The sequence below is a fragment of the Sturnira hondurensis genome, unplaced genomic scaffold (assembly GCF_014824575.4).
Source record: "Sturnira hondurensis isolate 20B ecotype Veracruz unplaced genomic scaffold, ASM1482457v3 Scaffold0021354, whole genome shotgun sequence".
Taxonomy (NCBI): Eukaryota; Metazoa; Chordata; class Mammalia; order Chiroptera; family Phyllostomidae; genus Sturnira; species Sturnira hondurensis.
Genome location: NW_028093985.1, coordinates 33271157 through 33286415, shown reverse-complemented (window position 1 = coordinate 33286415; position 15259 = coordinate 33271157). Strand labels below are relative to the sequence as shown.

The 15259-nt window shown below is 55.3% G+C and overlaps 1 protein-coding gene across 3 annotated transcripts in view; it reads left to right on the top strand.

Moving 5' to 3' along the window:
* MCC (MCC regulator of Wnt signaling pathway) overlaps positions 1-15259 on the top strand; it is a 403428-nt gene that overhangs the window by 370417 nt on the left and 17752 nt on the right. For all 3 annotated transcript variants that reach the window (XM_037032292.1, XM_037032291.1, XM_037032293.1), the window contains 2 exons: positions 863-1046; positions 12156-12390. In XM_037032292.1, coding sequence (XP_036888187.1) covers positions 863-1046; positions 12156-12390 — 419 coding nt within the window. The remainder of the gene's footprint in view (positions 1-862; positions 1047-12155; positions 12391-15259) is intronic.

Sequence of the window (15259 nt, the reverse complement as noted above, 5' to 3'; positions counted from 1 at the left end):
TCTGGGCCTCCGCAGTGGGCTTGGAGGGTAGGACAGTCGAATGTATGGCCCACCCCTGCCCACTTCAGCCAGTTCCACATTTACTAGTTTTGTATATTGGGCTTCAGTGTAAGGTTTTCGTTGACAATATTTGGAAGGCCATGCATCTAGGCTGTGGAGAAAGCAATCTGGTTAACCTGTCAGTCAACTATAATTTTTAAAATGCAGTAAGAAGATGAAGCTCTTGGGCAGGAGATTGGCTGTCTGGCTCTGCGTGGGCATCCTCCACCCTGACCTCTGGCTGCAGCCCAGTCCCTTGGCCCCTGCAGGCATGGGGGCTGCCACCAGCCACAGCAAACCTGAGACAGAGAGGTCACGGATAGCAGCGGTACAGAAAATGCAGGGCCAATCTAAAGTTCTCACTTTAACCATTAGGTTTGTCACCATTGCCTATGTGAAGCTCTGACCAAAACCACAGACTCGGGAGCCATGACCCGGTTTTCCTTCAGGCTCTCCCTGCCCTCGTTCACAAGGAGGTGCCCACACAGGGAAGAGTGGCCAAGCAGTAAGCTTGTAACTGGGTGGGAGGAGGAGCCAGGGGCCTGGATAATTAGAAAATCCCAGCTTGTTAGAGCTGGAAACAGGCCTCAGAGGTCACATTGACCAGCCCTTCCTTTGTCGACGAGGACAGTGGAGCCTGGAGCAGAGGAGTGCTTTCCTAAGAACAGCCCCTAAGGGACGGAGCTGGGCGCAGAGCACAGCCATCCCCTGCGGGCTCCTCTCCGCCACACCTCCACCAAGCAACTGAGAAATGACTGCCCACGCCTGTTCCTGGGCTTGTCTTACCTAGACCTGTGCTCATCAACACATTGCCTTCTCTCAGGAGACCCGTCAGGGGATGAAAACATCACTCAGATGCTCAAGCGTGCGCACGACTGCCGGAAGACGGCTGAGAATGCGGCTAAGGCCCTGCTCCTCAAGCTGGACGGCAGCTGCGGGGGCGCCTTCGCCGTGGCCGGCTGCAGCGTGCAGCCCTGGGAGAGCCTGTCCTCCAACAGCCACACCAGGTAATGCTCGGCCTGTCTGCTGCAAGAGGGGCGTATGTCCTCCCGCCAGCTGCTCACTGGGCTCCACACGCAGGGGGACCCTGCTCTCGGGGCCTGGGAGGCTTGGGTGAGGGCGGAATTCTGCCCAGGACTTCGACCTGCTCCATCCCAGGAGGAGTTGGAGAATCAGAGCGGAGAGTGGGAGGTGGCCTCATTTGTCGGAAGGGCATCTCAGGGAGAAGGGGAGGTTTGTTCAAAAACAGCGGCAGGCATGGGAGCCACACCTCCCTTCCTGTCAGGGGCTCTTTCTCCTGTTTTTCTTCTGTTCTCCATTTCTTTACAGTTCTTCATTTCCTAGAAGCATCTGGGGCAGCTATTTGCTGCAAAGAGTCCCTAATCACCCAGGGCCCAGACCACTGCGTCCTGTCCTAGCCTCTGTCTTCTCCCGTCATCTTGCGCCCCTGTCTTTGGTCAGCTCTTCTCAGGCAGTAACAGCCCCCTCTGACTCATCTCTGTCTCAGATTGATGCCATATTCATAGCATGTGCATAACACACACTTAATCATGAGCCCGAGTTCAAGTTTATAAATCTAGAAAACTGAAGTGAGTTCTTGAAAAAGACGAGAGGAAAGCAGTGGTGGCCTGCTAAGTATAATTTGCTGGAGCTTTTGGATGCTTTTCGATGGGGGTCAGTGGCACCTGTCTCGTGATCTCATTTCTTACCACCAAAGCCCTAAAAATGTGAAGGCCTTCCATGTATATACCAGTTCTTGGTCTAGGAAGTACGTTGTTAGAGACTCTTATTTGATCACCAAATCTTAAAAGACGGGAAGGGTAACTTGCTCTCATTTTCACAGGGGAAAATCCTTGGCGTAGAAACATGTAAGTGACTTGCCTAAACAAGGTCACAGTCGCAGGGCTGGTAGATGAGAGGGGCACCAGGACTTGAACCCAGACGTCAGCACCGAGCATGCTGTTGCTCCCACGAAACCAGGGTGGGTCTCGTGGCACCGAAACACAGTGCCTCCTTGCAGATCAAGTGACTCCAACCACGTGAGGACAGCTTGTCTCTCAAAAGCTAAAGGAGAGATACTGATGTTTTCATCTTTCCCACTGGCAGGACACAGCCACCTGCTCAAGTGCCTCCATTGACCTGTCCCGCCCCCGGTGCCTCAGGAAAGGGGACATCCCCTATGCGCTTGGCCAGGTGCCTGCAAACACAAGGGACTGGTTTCTCTTGACCCTAGCAACGACTGTCTTATTTAGGGAAGCACAGATTATCATTTATTTTTTTCTTAAAACCAGATTCTTTGGTCTGAACACAGAACGCAGTGCTCGTTCTGTCAGTGACCTTGCACTGTTGAGTGGGCGAGCACAGGGCTGGGTTGACAGGAAATGGGTGCTGTTTCAGTAGCTTAGAAGGTGAGTGTTGCCGATTTTTGCTCGCACCTTCCCTACCCCAAAAATAATTGTGTGGTTTTAATCCAAATCAGAAACAAATTTGGCAGCACTGGGAACTCACATCATCCATTCAGTGGAAAGGCTGGTTTTGAATACGTGTTAGAACTCCTTCAACATACAGATGAGCCTTGAATTTGAGGCAGTTTTCTTAGACACTTACTTTTAGGCGAAGCCTCTCTCCAGCTTGTGATCAGTGCAGCACCCGGCCTCCACTTTCAAGGATGACCTCACTGAAGAGCGGCCCTGACCGAGCGGTGGTCTCAAACGGGACTTCCCATCAAAGCACAGAGGACTCTAGCTCAGATTCCGCTCTGTTCTCCTTAGTCACTTCTGCCCTGCCACCCAAACCCGAGCCACTCGGGCCCAAGAGAGCACACAGGGGGCTTTTACACGCATCCCGCCTCTGAGGTCGTGACGCAGCTGGACAAGGTCATGCCAAACACGAGCGCAGAAACCACCAGCCCCTCACATAACTGTCATAATGCATTTTGTCTGCAACTGTTGCCAACCCAGTTCAGACATTCTCCCATGTCAAGTTTATGGGAGAAAGAAAGAAAAGGGGCTTTCTGAGTTGGAGCTGTATGTGGCTCAGTCCATCTCCCCTCAGCCACTGGAACCAGTTGGCACAGAGAATTCTAATCAGAGAATCAGCCAGCTGTTCCTCAGGGCTTCGGGGAAGGAACGCTGAGTCCTGGGCCTCTGGGGCCCTTCTAGCAGCACATGGACAGCTCCTGATGACCAGAGGGCCTTGGTTCAGGAAAGGAACAGACGACTAGTGACCAGCAGGAAGGATCAGATAGCATGGCCAGCCTGGCCTCGGCCTCATCCGGAAGCGTCGACATCTTAATGGGCAGAGCGACTAGCTCGTGTTGATGGCCTGGGTGGCGTTATCAGCAGGATCACCACAGACAGGCAGGTGGACTAACGTGTTGGAAACACGAAATCTCAGTCGAACCTGCTCTTTTTGCCGAGCGTCACAGTTCCAGTTCACCGGGTGGAAGCACAGTCACTGACCCCAGCCTACAGAAGGGCATGTGGCCCACAGGGTGAGCTGCCGCAGTCTGCCCTTCAGAGACAAGCACCGAGTCCCGTGTGTCCTCCTGTCAGGTGGGGACTGGGGAGCCCTGTGCGAATGGGGTTGCAGCCTGTGGGGAGCCCGGCACTGCCCAGGGGCCAGGGCATCACCTGGCTGACCATTCACTTTGGCGCATGTCCTGAACTTGGGACGGAGGGCAGCGGAGCTGGAGGCGCCCAGCCCTCACCCTCTAGGCTAGTGTTGATTGAGAAAGAGTTTTGCTGGGAAAGAAGGAAAGGTTGGGGACAGTAGCATCATGTCCACTGAAAGGACAACTAGGTGTAAAACGACCCTCCAGGCAGGACAGGCCTGTGCCAGCACCACCGCCACCAGCAGCTTCAGGGACTAAAAGCGGGACCAGATCTGGCTGGCGTGGTCATTTTCTCTGCTTGCTCTGGGAAACACAGGTCCTCTCCCCACCCAGGCCTTGGTGCTGATGCTTAGAAGTGCTGGTGAGTTCTGAAGTCCGGCTCACACACCGTCCCCAGTGGGACAGCATGGTGCTTCGGCCGCCTGCTCGCACGTCCTCGCCACTTACCTGGGAGGTTCTGTGGGAACTAGGGAGAGAGCTGGCATACTTTTTTTTCTTTAAGACCTAACTGCCTGACTTCAGAAGAATGAAATGCTTGTTGTAAAAATAAATAATTGAAACCAAGCATTACATAAAGTTCTCCATGTTGGGGCCCTCACTGGGAAGAACACTCACACAGTCTGGGGAATATTTCCACAGACTGAACTGTCCCATTTCCTATCAGTGAAGACCCCTGGTTGCCAGTGACAGAAAGGACCAAACAGCTGAAGCAAAGAGAGGTCTTGCTGGAAGGACATCCATCGGATCCGCCACACAGGAGATGCATCCCAGGCTGAGCAGAGGCAGGCAGGCCCTCGAATAGCCGGGCCAGACCGCACCCAGCTGTGCGGCCCCCAACCCCCCCACACACACACACACACTCGCAGGCGTCTCCTCCCTCTGCAGGCCGGCTCCCCGACGGCAGATCACCAGCACAGCACCCGCGTCTGTGCGCAGGCTGGCTGGTGTCCCTGGTGTAGGGCACGAAGATCCCGGAAGGCACATCTTACCCAGGTCGGCTTGAGTGTCTCCCCCAGNCACCACCGCCACCAGCAGCTTCAGGGACTAAAAGCGGGACCAGATCTGGCTGGCGTGGTCATTTTCTCTGCTTGCTCTGGGAAACACAGGTCCTCTCCCCACCCAGGCCTTGGTGCTGATGCTTAGAAGTGCTGGTGAGTTCTGAAGTCCGGCTCACACACCGTCCCCAGTGGGACAGCATGGTGCTTCGGCCGCCTGCTCGCACGTCCTCGCCACTTACCTGGGAGGTTCTGTGGGAACTAGGGAGAGAGCTGGCATACTTTTTTTTCTTTAAGACCTAACTGCCTGACTTCAGAAGAATGAAATGCTTGTTGTAAAAATAAATAATTGAAACCAAGCATTACATAAAGTTCTCCATGTTGGGGCCCTCACTGGGAAGAACACTCACACAGTCTGGGGAATATTTCCACAGACTGAACTGTCCCATTTCCTATCAGTGAAGACCCCTGGTTGCCAGTGACAGAAAGGACCAAACAGCTGAAGCAAAGAGAGGTCTTGCTGGAAGGACATCCATCGGATCCGCCACACAGGAGGTGCATCCGAGGCTGAGCCAAGGCAGGCAGGCCCTCGAATAGCCGGGCCAGACCGCACCCAGCTGTGCGGCCCCCAACCCCCCCCCCCACACACACACACACACACTCGCAGGCGTCTCCTCCCTCTGCAGGCCGGCTCCCCGACGGCAGATCACCAGCACAGCACCCGCGTCTGTGCGCAGGCTGACTGGTGTCCCTGGTGTAGGGCACGAAGATCCTGGAAGGCACATCTTACCCAGATCGGCTTGAGTGTCTCCCCCAGTCCCCGTGGGCGCCCCATGGATGGCGAAGAGAAGGGGTAGGCCCCCAAAGGAGGAGTCAACTTGGCAGGACAAAATACGGCGTCTTTGAAAACCGGACCCCGTGTGATATTCAGGCTGACAGGGTTCCTGTCACATGGACTCTCTTGGAACTTGCTTTTCCCCTTCGCACTGTCTGTCACACCTCTTTCCATGTGTCCTTCTCTTCAGTGGCTGCACAATTCTCCTTTGGACGACGGCATTCCATTGTGCATTGTGACAGCTTCCTCCTGGTGAGCGTTCGTGTCCAGCTTTTCACTGTTGGGATGCTCTGCAGCCACCGTCCCGGTGCTCCTCCCGGGCCCTCCAGGGCAGTGTCCGCGGCCAGTTCTGAGGAGCAGCTGTGCCGACTCAGATGATTGGTGTCCAGGGGCCTACGTGCACCGTCCGGTTACTCCACGGCCTGCCCCTGAGACTGCCTGTTCCTCCACACCCTCACTAAAACTGGGTACCATACATTTCTTCCAGTTTAGCTGATGTGTAGGAAAACCATACCCTTTTAATTTGTATCTCTTAACCATTGGCAACATTGAAAATTACTTATAATGTTTAACTTTCCTAATGCCAGGAGCATGGTTAGCAACAGTGTAGCTGCTCGGCCTAATAGCGCCTGTCTTGGTGCGTTACCGGGGACCCAGCTGGGAAAGGGGCGTGTTTACAGATGCCGGTTTCCAGCGTCACGCACTGGCGTCTTCGACAAGGGCTGCAGAAACACAGACAGTCTCCGCGGTGCCTGGTTTCTCACATCAACTCCGCTGTCCCTGGGGTCCTTCGGAGCTTTCCGGCACCGGGCAGTTTTTAAGGAGTCTGGTCCTCTGGTGGCAGATTTCCCCACACCGGCATTTTGTTCCATAATTTCCCTTCAGTTGGCCTCCACCTGTCTTTCTAGAGAGTTCTGATAACCATTCGAGAGCATTACAGACCTTGGAAGTTTGGATTGTGTTTAGTGTTTTTAGTCCTTTGCGACAAAGAGTTGTGGAGGCAGCGAGGGTGGGGGGAGCGAGAGGATGGGTGGGCACTGCCAGCACGGCACTGAAGACACAGCGGTCGGCAACGTCCACCCTGCTGCTCGGGGACTGGAGCCACTTAGGAGTGGCAGACGTGGCCAAGTGTCACCTGGGCCAGTGCCTCCTCCACATACATTTAAAGTGGTAGGAAAACAGAAGGCCAGTCTTGTGGCACTTTCCATCTGGAAATAAACTGCTCCCCGGTGCAATGGGATCTCGGCTAAGGCCAGGGAAAATGATAAAAACCAGGAAAAATCCATCACTGATTTTCAAGGCAAAAAGCACTTTACCAAGAGAAGATGAAGAAGCTCAAGAAAAGTGGATTTTTCTCCTAAAAAGCAGGATAGGGAGTTGTCTTGAGCGCAACTCCAAGGATGGGACATGGTGGACAGGGACAAGGAGGATCATTGAAATCAACAGTGACTCGAACCCACCTGGGCCCACACCTCGTGGCCAGGATCCCAGCTGCAGGCCACCTGGGTGCACTGTGCAGGAAGAGCCACCTGCGTCTAAATGACACAGAGCAAAGCCACATGAGGGAGCTCAAGCAGAGCATCACGGAAAGGACACCCTCCATGCGGCCAGGCCCGATGCCTCACAAAACCAGAGCAGAACACGAAAGTGTGCAGTCTCCACCACCCTGGGTTTTTCCCTCGGCAGCCCTTCCCACAGCCCCTCTCAGAGAGCACGAATGGCCTGCCACCCTGCCAAGTGATTTATTCACTCTTGACAACTGAGATCATCCAGCATTCCGAGCTGGAGAGTTAATGGATGACTTCAGCCTCACCCAGCACCGTCAGCAAGCCCTAGGGAGACTGGCAGCGCCTTTGTCTGAAGGAGGCCAGAGAGAAAAGACCAGTGGCTTCCCCCACTTCTACCACCTTGTAATCATATTCCACAGTGGAACGTTAAGGGCACAGAGCAGAATTGTAATTAGCCTCTCCCGACCTGCTCCCTACTGGTGTCCTGGAAGCGAGAGAGGGGAACCCAAGGGGCTGTGGTGCTTATCTTGTAATTAAACTTTCCCCTGGTAAAAGCATTTTAGAGCTCGGAGCTTCTGATGGGTAGGATCTGTGCACGGAGCTCTTTTGGGTTTTTTTTTGTTGTTGTTGTCATTTTTGTTTATTTTTTCGTTTTCTTCCTTTCTGAAAACTATACCCTTAGCATAGGTGGCGACGCAAAAGCCCTCCTGGCTGGGAATCAAGTCCCAGCCCCAGAGGGTTCCAGGACACGCCAAAGCCTGCTGGCCTCTGCCGTCCCCATGCTCGTGTCTCCCAGATGGTTCTAGATGGTTTCTCAAATTAGCTCAAGCACTAACTGCTTTGCTTCCCTCTCAGACGGCTTTTCTGAATGACCTGGCAGGCGTCGCTGAGTCTAGTGCTGGGTGTCGAGGGGCCATGGGCATGGCTGTCCCTCCTCCCCCAGAACGAGTGCTGTGTGGCAGCACTCGCCAGTTCTGCCTGCTCAGGGCCTGTCGTCTCCTTTCCACTGCCTGGTGACATGGGAACAACGAGTCTCCACTCTAGCGCAGTGCAGAAAGCTGGGGTGGTTCAGTCTGGGCCCTAGACCCAGCCGGTGGCGGAGGGAGTGCATTTACGCAGGTCTGTCTGGTGTCAGAGTCGGGCTGGTCACCACTGGCACCACCGCATCAGCCCAAACACGTTGTGTCCTCTCTTTAGGGTGTTTGGGGCGGTCCCGTTACCTTACAAGCTGTGGTGCCGGCACCCACTTATCCTTGGGGTAGACCAGTTGTTCTCCAACTTGGCTGTGCCTTCTGATCACTGGGAGGATGCATTGAAATGCAGCCCATGAGGCCCCACTCCCAAGTTCCCAGTTCCGGTAGGTTTGGTGGGTGGGCCCGGGGTGTGAGTTCCCACCAAGTCTCCAGGTGGCACTGCTGGGGCCAGCCCAGCCACGGCCGACAGCCACTGGGGTGGACCAGTCCTGCCGAGTGGAAAGTCTGCCAAAACATGAGCACTTCACTGCCTGCAGAATAATTAGTGAGCGCTAGCTTCTAGTGTGCTCTTTGAATTTCGGAGATTTCTCTCAGTGTAAGGAGACAAAGGGCACCTCAAGAATAAATGTGTTTCTTAATAAGTAGTCCGAAGGAAACATGACCCAAAGAGTCACCTGGGCAGCAGGTACTTGGGTGTTGGGTATTCTCTGTGTTTTTCTCTGTGTTTGACATTTTTCAAAATGATTTCTAATGAAAGGAAGAACTGGGATTGTAAAGTGGGCTTCTGGCCCTGAGTTCCAGCTTCACTGGACAGGGTTTCATACCCGGAGCCTCCTCCCAACCCCCCCGGAGGGAAGTGCTGCTCTTCCCCAGCACCTCGCTCTCAGAGCCGCGGTACCCATGCACATGACTCACTCGAGGCCCTGGGGAACGCTTTGTGAGCGACACCACCACTTCGGCTGGCATCGATTTTCTCGCTCATTGATTGGTGGAGCATGAGACGTCACCCCTCTGTGTCAGTGCTGGCGGCCCGTGAACGTGTCCTACTTGCATGGTTTTGTCCACCACCGAGCTGTCGACAGGCAGGTCTTGCAGGTCTTTACTGAAGGTGTCTGAGATGCTGAAGGAGGGACCTTGTTTTCTCCCTTGGGTGAGACCCTCTCATTGGACAGCCAACACCCTCGATGCCCCCCGGGCTCCCCGTGCCCTCTGCCAGGGACACTGTTTATTTCCTCGGGCTTCTCTTGAGCTGCTTCATCCCCATGAAATTGCACCTGAAGTGTTCCAACTGCAGGGTGTTGCTTCTTCTCACTCATTCTTTTTCAATGCAGCTTGAGAAAGCATAGCAATGATGGTTGATAATTCTGACCTCCTTCCTCCCTGCCCAGCCTTTGCCATCTCTCCCCAAGGTTGCTGGCAGTAGCCCCTGGTGTCCTCAGGGGGTCTCACCTCGGCACAGCAGGCAGAGGGATCCTATTAAATGTCAGGCAGATCCTGTCAGAGAAAAGAACACAGACGGCCCTGATAAAACCCTCTGTGACCTGGCACCCTGCCCCTTGCGCACACACACCCTCCTGTTGGACCGATTCCCCCCCTCCATCTCCCCTTGCTGACTCTGATGCAGCCCCGATCTCATTCTCTCTGGGTAAGCTCGCAGCCTCAGGGCCTTTGCGGTCGCCAAGTCCTCTGTCTGGACCTGTCTTCCTCCAAATACCCACGTGGATCCCTTTCTCGCTTCCTTCAGGTCTACTCCAGTGTCACCTTCTCCCACAGGCCTTCCCTCCAACTCTGGTTTGAAGAATAAGCCATTCTCCCTTTGCATTCGCTGTAACTGCTTCGTTTTTCTCTGGGACGCATCTCCCTGTACTGTGTGTTTTACTTGCCTGTCTCCCCTGTGGGGGTGAGTTCCACTGGGGCAGTGGTTCCCCGGGGCCCGAGGAGTGCCCCAGAGCAGGTCCTCCAGTATTTCTTGAATACAGTCATGACAGCTGCCCTTACTGGGTGCTCACTGCGTGCTGGGCACTCTTCTGCACACCGACGCTCCCCCATTCGGTCCTTCCCACAACCTGAGAGGCATGCTCTGCTGCTGCCTCCGTTTTGGACGTGAGGAAATGGACACAAGGAGGGTGAGTCGTGTTCCTGCCACAATTGCAACGTGTGTAAGATGCTGGGGTCACAGGTAGAGGTGGTCCCTCTGTACTGGGTTCTCTAGAGAAATGGGACCAATGGGCTGTGCGTGCGTACGAATGTGTGTGTGTGGAGAGAGAGACTGATCTTAAGGACTTGGCTCATTTGCTATGGGAGCAGGCAGGCGAGCCAAGACCCAAGAAGTGTTGCTGCTGCAGTCTTGAGTCTGGAGACTGGCTGGAGGCAGAATTTCTCCTCTTTTTGGAAATCTCAGGCTTTTTTCACAAGAATTTCAAGTGGTGAGGTGAGTCCCACCCACCCCCGGGAAGCTAATCTACTTCCCTCAGAGTCCACTGCGGTAAGTGGTATCCGCACCCAACACGACCTGCACCGCAACCTCTAAGCCCTGGGCGCCTCAGCCTCGCCCTGCTGCCGCCTGGAATTAACTGTCACCACTTCTGGAGAGTGTGGCGGTCAGCCGATCTTGCCCACTCCGTCTCCGTCTCCGTGGCCCTGGGACCTCCCTGCCCAGTGGGGTAAAGGGGAAGGGGGCAGCCCCGAGCAGTTTCTGGTGCCCCTGTCCTAGTAGGAAGGAGTTCTGTGATGCGAAGACCCCTCCAAACACTAAGATGTTCTCTTCCTCGTGTCTGACCAGCTTGATAACGTGTCACACATAGAAGTGGCATGGCCTTTCTTTACACCTCGGTTATGGGGACGTTACATCCACTGAGTTGGAGGCCTCTTCACACCTGTTTGAGTGTAAGTGGAGCAGGAGAGGCCTGGGCTCAGGGCAGCCAACAGCCTGTGGTGTCCGTCCCTCCTTGCTCCTCGCACAGCTTCACGCAACGGGGGTCCTGGGAAGACGGGCTGTGGAATGAGAGGAATGTGTGGCCTGAGCCTGGGTGCCCCAGTTTCCAAATCTGTAATGCTAGGGATGATGATGCCTCTTTTGATGGGAGTCCAGTGTTCATCTGGGAGCTTTGCTGGGTTTTGGCCATCTTTCCCCAGCCAGGTCCACTAGGGCTGCGTCGAGCACAGGCGGGTCCGGGGTGGGTCCAGAGAAGCCACGGTAGGTCCACACTGGCCTTGGATGCCCACAGCCTGGCGGAGTGGGCCTCGCTCTGGGCCATGGGAGCTGCCTGCCCACTGCTGGAAAGGGCAGGGGCTCCTGAGAACCTCAGTGTCAGTGCTGCGGCAGCATCCCCATTTCACAGTCCAGGTCCCACGGAATCTTCATGGGCCACCCCATTGCTGGGCTCAGCCTCAGGTCGGGCAGCACCTGCCTGGTACCATTCAGTGTGGGTGGCCAGGAGCCCTGGGGACCAATGTGAGTCCCTGTGGTGCACCCTACATTCACCTGTGCTCCGGGGGGAATGGCCAGGAGACCCACAGCACTGCGCTCCCTGCATAGTCCTGGTGGTGGTCAGCCCTGGGGTGGTCATGGTGCACGGCCTGCCCTAGGGCCCCGCTCCTGCCCACTCTCCCCACGTGGTGGCGCTGTCAGCCCCCTCCTCACAGGGTGTGTGCAAGCCCATGTGAATGTGTGCGCACATACAATCTATAGGTTGCGCCGTGGGTTTTTTCTTTTTTCAACTTGCTTTGTCCCTTAACATGTCCCTTTTTAAAAGTCCTGTCTACACATACACTTATTTTTATGGCTCACATGATTTTCTATCCTGTTTTCTCACTTAAAATGCCTCCACCACTGTCATAATTAGTGCTCTAATGTCCAGCAATTTCCCTCCTTTTGCCGTGTGCTCTAATTCACTAAGTGCGCTAGTCCGTGAACCATCCTTGTATGTGTGTATCTTGTTGCTCTTAAGGAGCTGTTTCCTTAGAATTCATTCCATGGGCCTGCACTGCTGCCTTAAAGGGTATAAGTACTTCTGTTATCCATCGTACTTACTTCCTAAAAGGCAGTATCAATGTGCTATGCCTCGAAGAATGCTTTTCCCCCTGACTGCTGTCTAGATACTGCTGGAGCCGGGGTGTGGGCAAGAGTGAGGAAAGGGCCTGTCGCAGTGACTCGGAAATGCGGTGGGCTTTCTTTGTCTCCCTCCTCAGCACCACCAGCTCCACAGCCAGCAGCTGCGACACGGAGTTCACGAAGGAGGACGAGCAGAGGCTGAAGGACTACGTCCAGCAGCTCAAGAACGACAGGGCGGCGGTCAAGCTGACCATGCTGGAGCTGGAGAGCATCCACATCGACCCTCTCAGCTACGACGTCAAGCCCCGGGGAGACAGCCAGCGGCTGGACCTCGAAAACGCTGTGCTGATGCAGGAGCTGATGGCCATGAAGGTACCCCTGTGGGCGGGCCCGTCCAGAGCCCAGTTCCCATGCACCCACTGTCATCTGGAGGAGGCTGCAAAGGGCCCTGAAAACAGGTCAGCCGATGACGAGGAACCGACCCCGCTTAGGCTCCGCCGGCTCTCCCCGGAGGAAGGCCAGAGCCTCCTTTCTAGATAAGGACAGTTCTGACAAGTCAGGGGTCACTCGGGCTGGACGTGCTCCTGGAGGCGCGAGTTGACTCTGGGGAACACTCGAGGTGCCCAGCTTTGGGGCATTCTGTCCTCCGGATAAGCCAGCTCCGACCTCCCAGGCCACAGCAGCCTCTGTCTGTTGAAAAGGACCCTCATTTCCAGAAGCTTACAAGTGCTTCTCTGGCCTGTTCTGAAGTTGGCATGAGGCCAGGGAGAGCAGGGCGAGGCCAAGTGCAGAGCTGGGGGAGAGCCTGGCTTCCTGACACCCCTGTCTGTGCCTTCGCACTGCAGGGACCCTGCCCGGATCATGGTGCCCCCGGTGAGGTCTGGCAGTGCCGCTCAGGGTAGTTTCCTGGTCAGAACCTGGGCTGAGTCTCTGCTGGCGCCTCTAGAGCACAGAGGCTGGCGCCTCCCACTGGGAAGTGGGCAAACTGCCACGTCCAGCAGGGCACACTGGGCTCATTTCTGGGCAGGGGTGCCAGGCACTAGGCCTTCACCTGCTGCGTGCTTTCTCCGAAGACAGCTGGGGCATGGTAAAGAGTATATCTGGTATCTGTTCGCAGTTTCTGGCACAGAACTTCAAAAACCCTTAAAATTTCCTGAGTCGCAGGAGGGTCTCGGTTGTGCTCATAAGGTAACTTGACAGCCCCCAGATAGCATCCGGATGGGGGCTGGTCTCCATAAGGACAAAGCGTGTGATTAAAGGGTTGACACATTCACCCCCTTGACCTCTGGGGAGGGGAGGATGGCTACAGATTGAATTCCATTGTGTGACCAGTGACTTAATCAATTGTGCCATGGCACCCCAATAAAAAGCACGTACACCAAAGCCCAGAGGTGCTTCTGGGTTGGCAAGCACGTGGGCGCCCCAGTGCAGTGACTCGCGCTGCCTCAGGGTCGGGGCACGGACACCTGCACGCCAGTCCCGCCCTGCGTGCACGCTTTAAAATAAAAGTGCGATCCCAAGTCCTGCGAGTGGTGCTAGTGAGTTGTGGATCCTGGGGGGGGGGGGGGGAGCCCAGAATTCACAGGCAGTCCCCCTCTGCCCCCAAGACTTGCAGCTGGCGTCCGTCGTGAGGCAGTCTGCGCAGGTCTGCGCACCTACCCCGTGGGGCGTAGAGACTCCGGGAAGTCCACAGCAGAGTCGCATCGTATACATGCAGGTGGAGTGGAAACAGGGTAATCGCCTGCCCGGAGCATGACTCTGGGAGGCTGAGGCCCGCTCTCAGCAGGCCCGAGGCAGAGGGGCACTTAGAGGGCCCTCCTGCAGGCCCTGGGCCTGTGCAGGACTCTGCAGCCAGGCCCACTGATTTGGGAGTTGGGCTGAGAGCCACGCTCCCAAACCTGCTTTCCAGGCTCCACTGTCCTGTGTGCCAAGGCCTGGTTTGCCCCACCTTGGGTTTTGAAGGGTCCCGGGCTCTCAAGAGTCCCGGAGGGAGGGGTTCTTGGGTTGCAGCCCTGTCACCTTCAGTTTAAAAACCTGAGGCAGGTTCATCAGGCGGGGGCAGGTCCCAGCAGTGCTGAGTGAAGTTTGCAGCTGGTCTCTCCCATTGGGACCAGAGATGTCTTCGGAAGAAAGCAGGCCCACCTCCAGTTCCCCACCTGCACAGAGGGAGGGGAGCTGCCAGCAGCAGTCATCCCTGATACACTCAGGGTGACTCACTCAGCAGGCACATCGCTGCCCTTGGTGATGCTCAAGCATGAGTCTTGGGGAAGCCTGGGAAGACTGGGCAGCGGCAGCAGGTGAAGGACCCGCCTGGCGTTTCCAGGCTGGTGCATCTCGGCTCCGTCTACTCAGCTCAGACCTGACCTCTGCCTTCTCTCAGGAGCCTCACTCAGTGCAGGCTGATTTCTGCTCCCATTGCCCGTGAGCCGGGCATTGGCTCCACAACCACAGGGCCATTTGGCCTAACCAGGAGCCCTCCTTCTGGGACTCTGCACCACGTGGCATGAGCTGCGAGGCTGCCCTTCCCCTGTTTATTCCAAACTGTGTTTCCTTTGGCCAAAGACTACGGGCTCCTTTTTATGTTCAAGCCGATTTGTCGTGCAAAAGATTCTGTTATTCTGGTCGGGGGAGACATTTTTTGGTGGCATAAACACCAGTACTCTCTTTTCTACTTGAAAATAAAATGTATACTCATCATAGAAATTTTCTAAAAGAGTAGCAATTAGTAAAAGCTTGGAGGAAAATAACTCATTGCATCATGGCTTGGGGCAGCCATGGCCAGCTAGTGCTCTGGCTTGGCTCCCTGGTCCCCTCCGTGGAGGGTTTTGCAGGGTCAGCACCACAGTCCTCCCCTCCCCGGTGTGCATGTCAGTGCGCCCCAGGGCCCGTGCTCTCCTGGCACACACATGTGAGCAGGAGGTTATGTTGGCTTTCACCATTGTGTTCTGGACTGTGCTGCTGAGAAACAAGTTTCTGGGTTGTTTTTTTTTAAATATATTTTATTGATTATACCATTACAGTTGTTCTATTCCCCCCCTTCATTCCCCTCCACCCGCACACTCCCTCCCCCACCCTTCTCCCCCCCCCCTTAGTTTATAACCACGTGTCTCAACTTCTTTAGGTTCTATATTTCCCCCACTATTCTCGCCCTCCCCCCTATCTATTTTCTACCTACCATCTATGCTATTTTTTGTGCCTTCTCCCCCCTTCTCCTCCTCCCACTCCCCTGTTGCTAACAGGG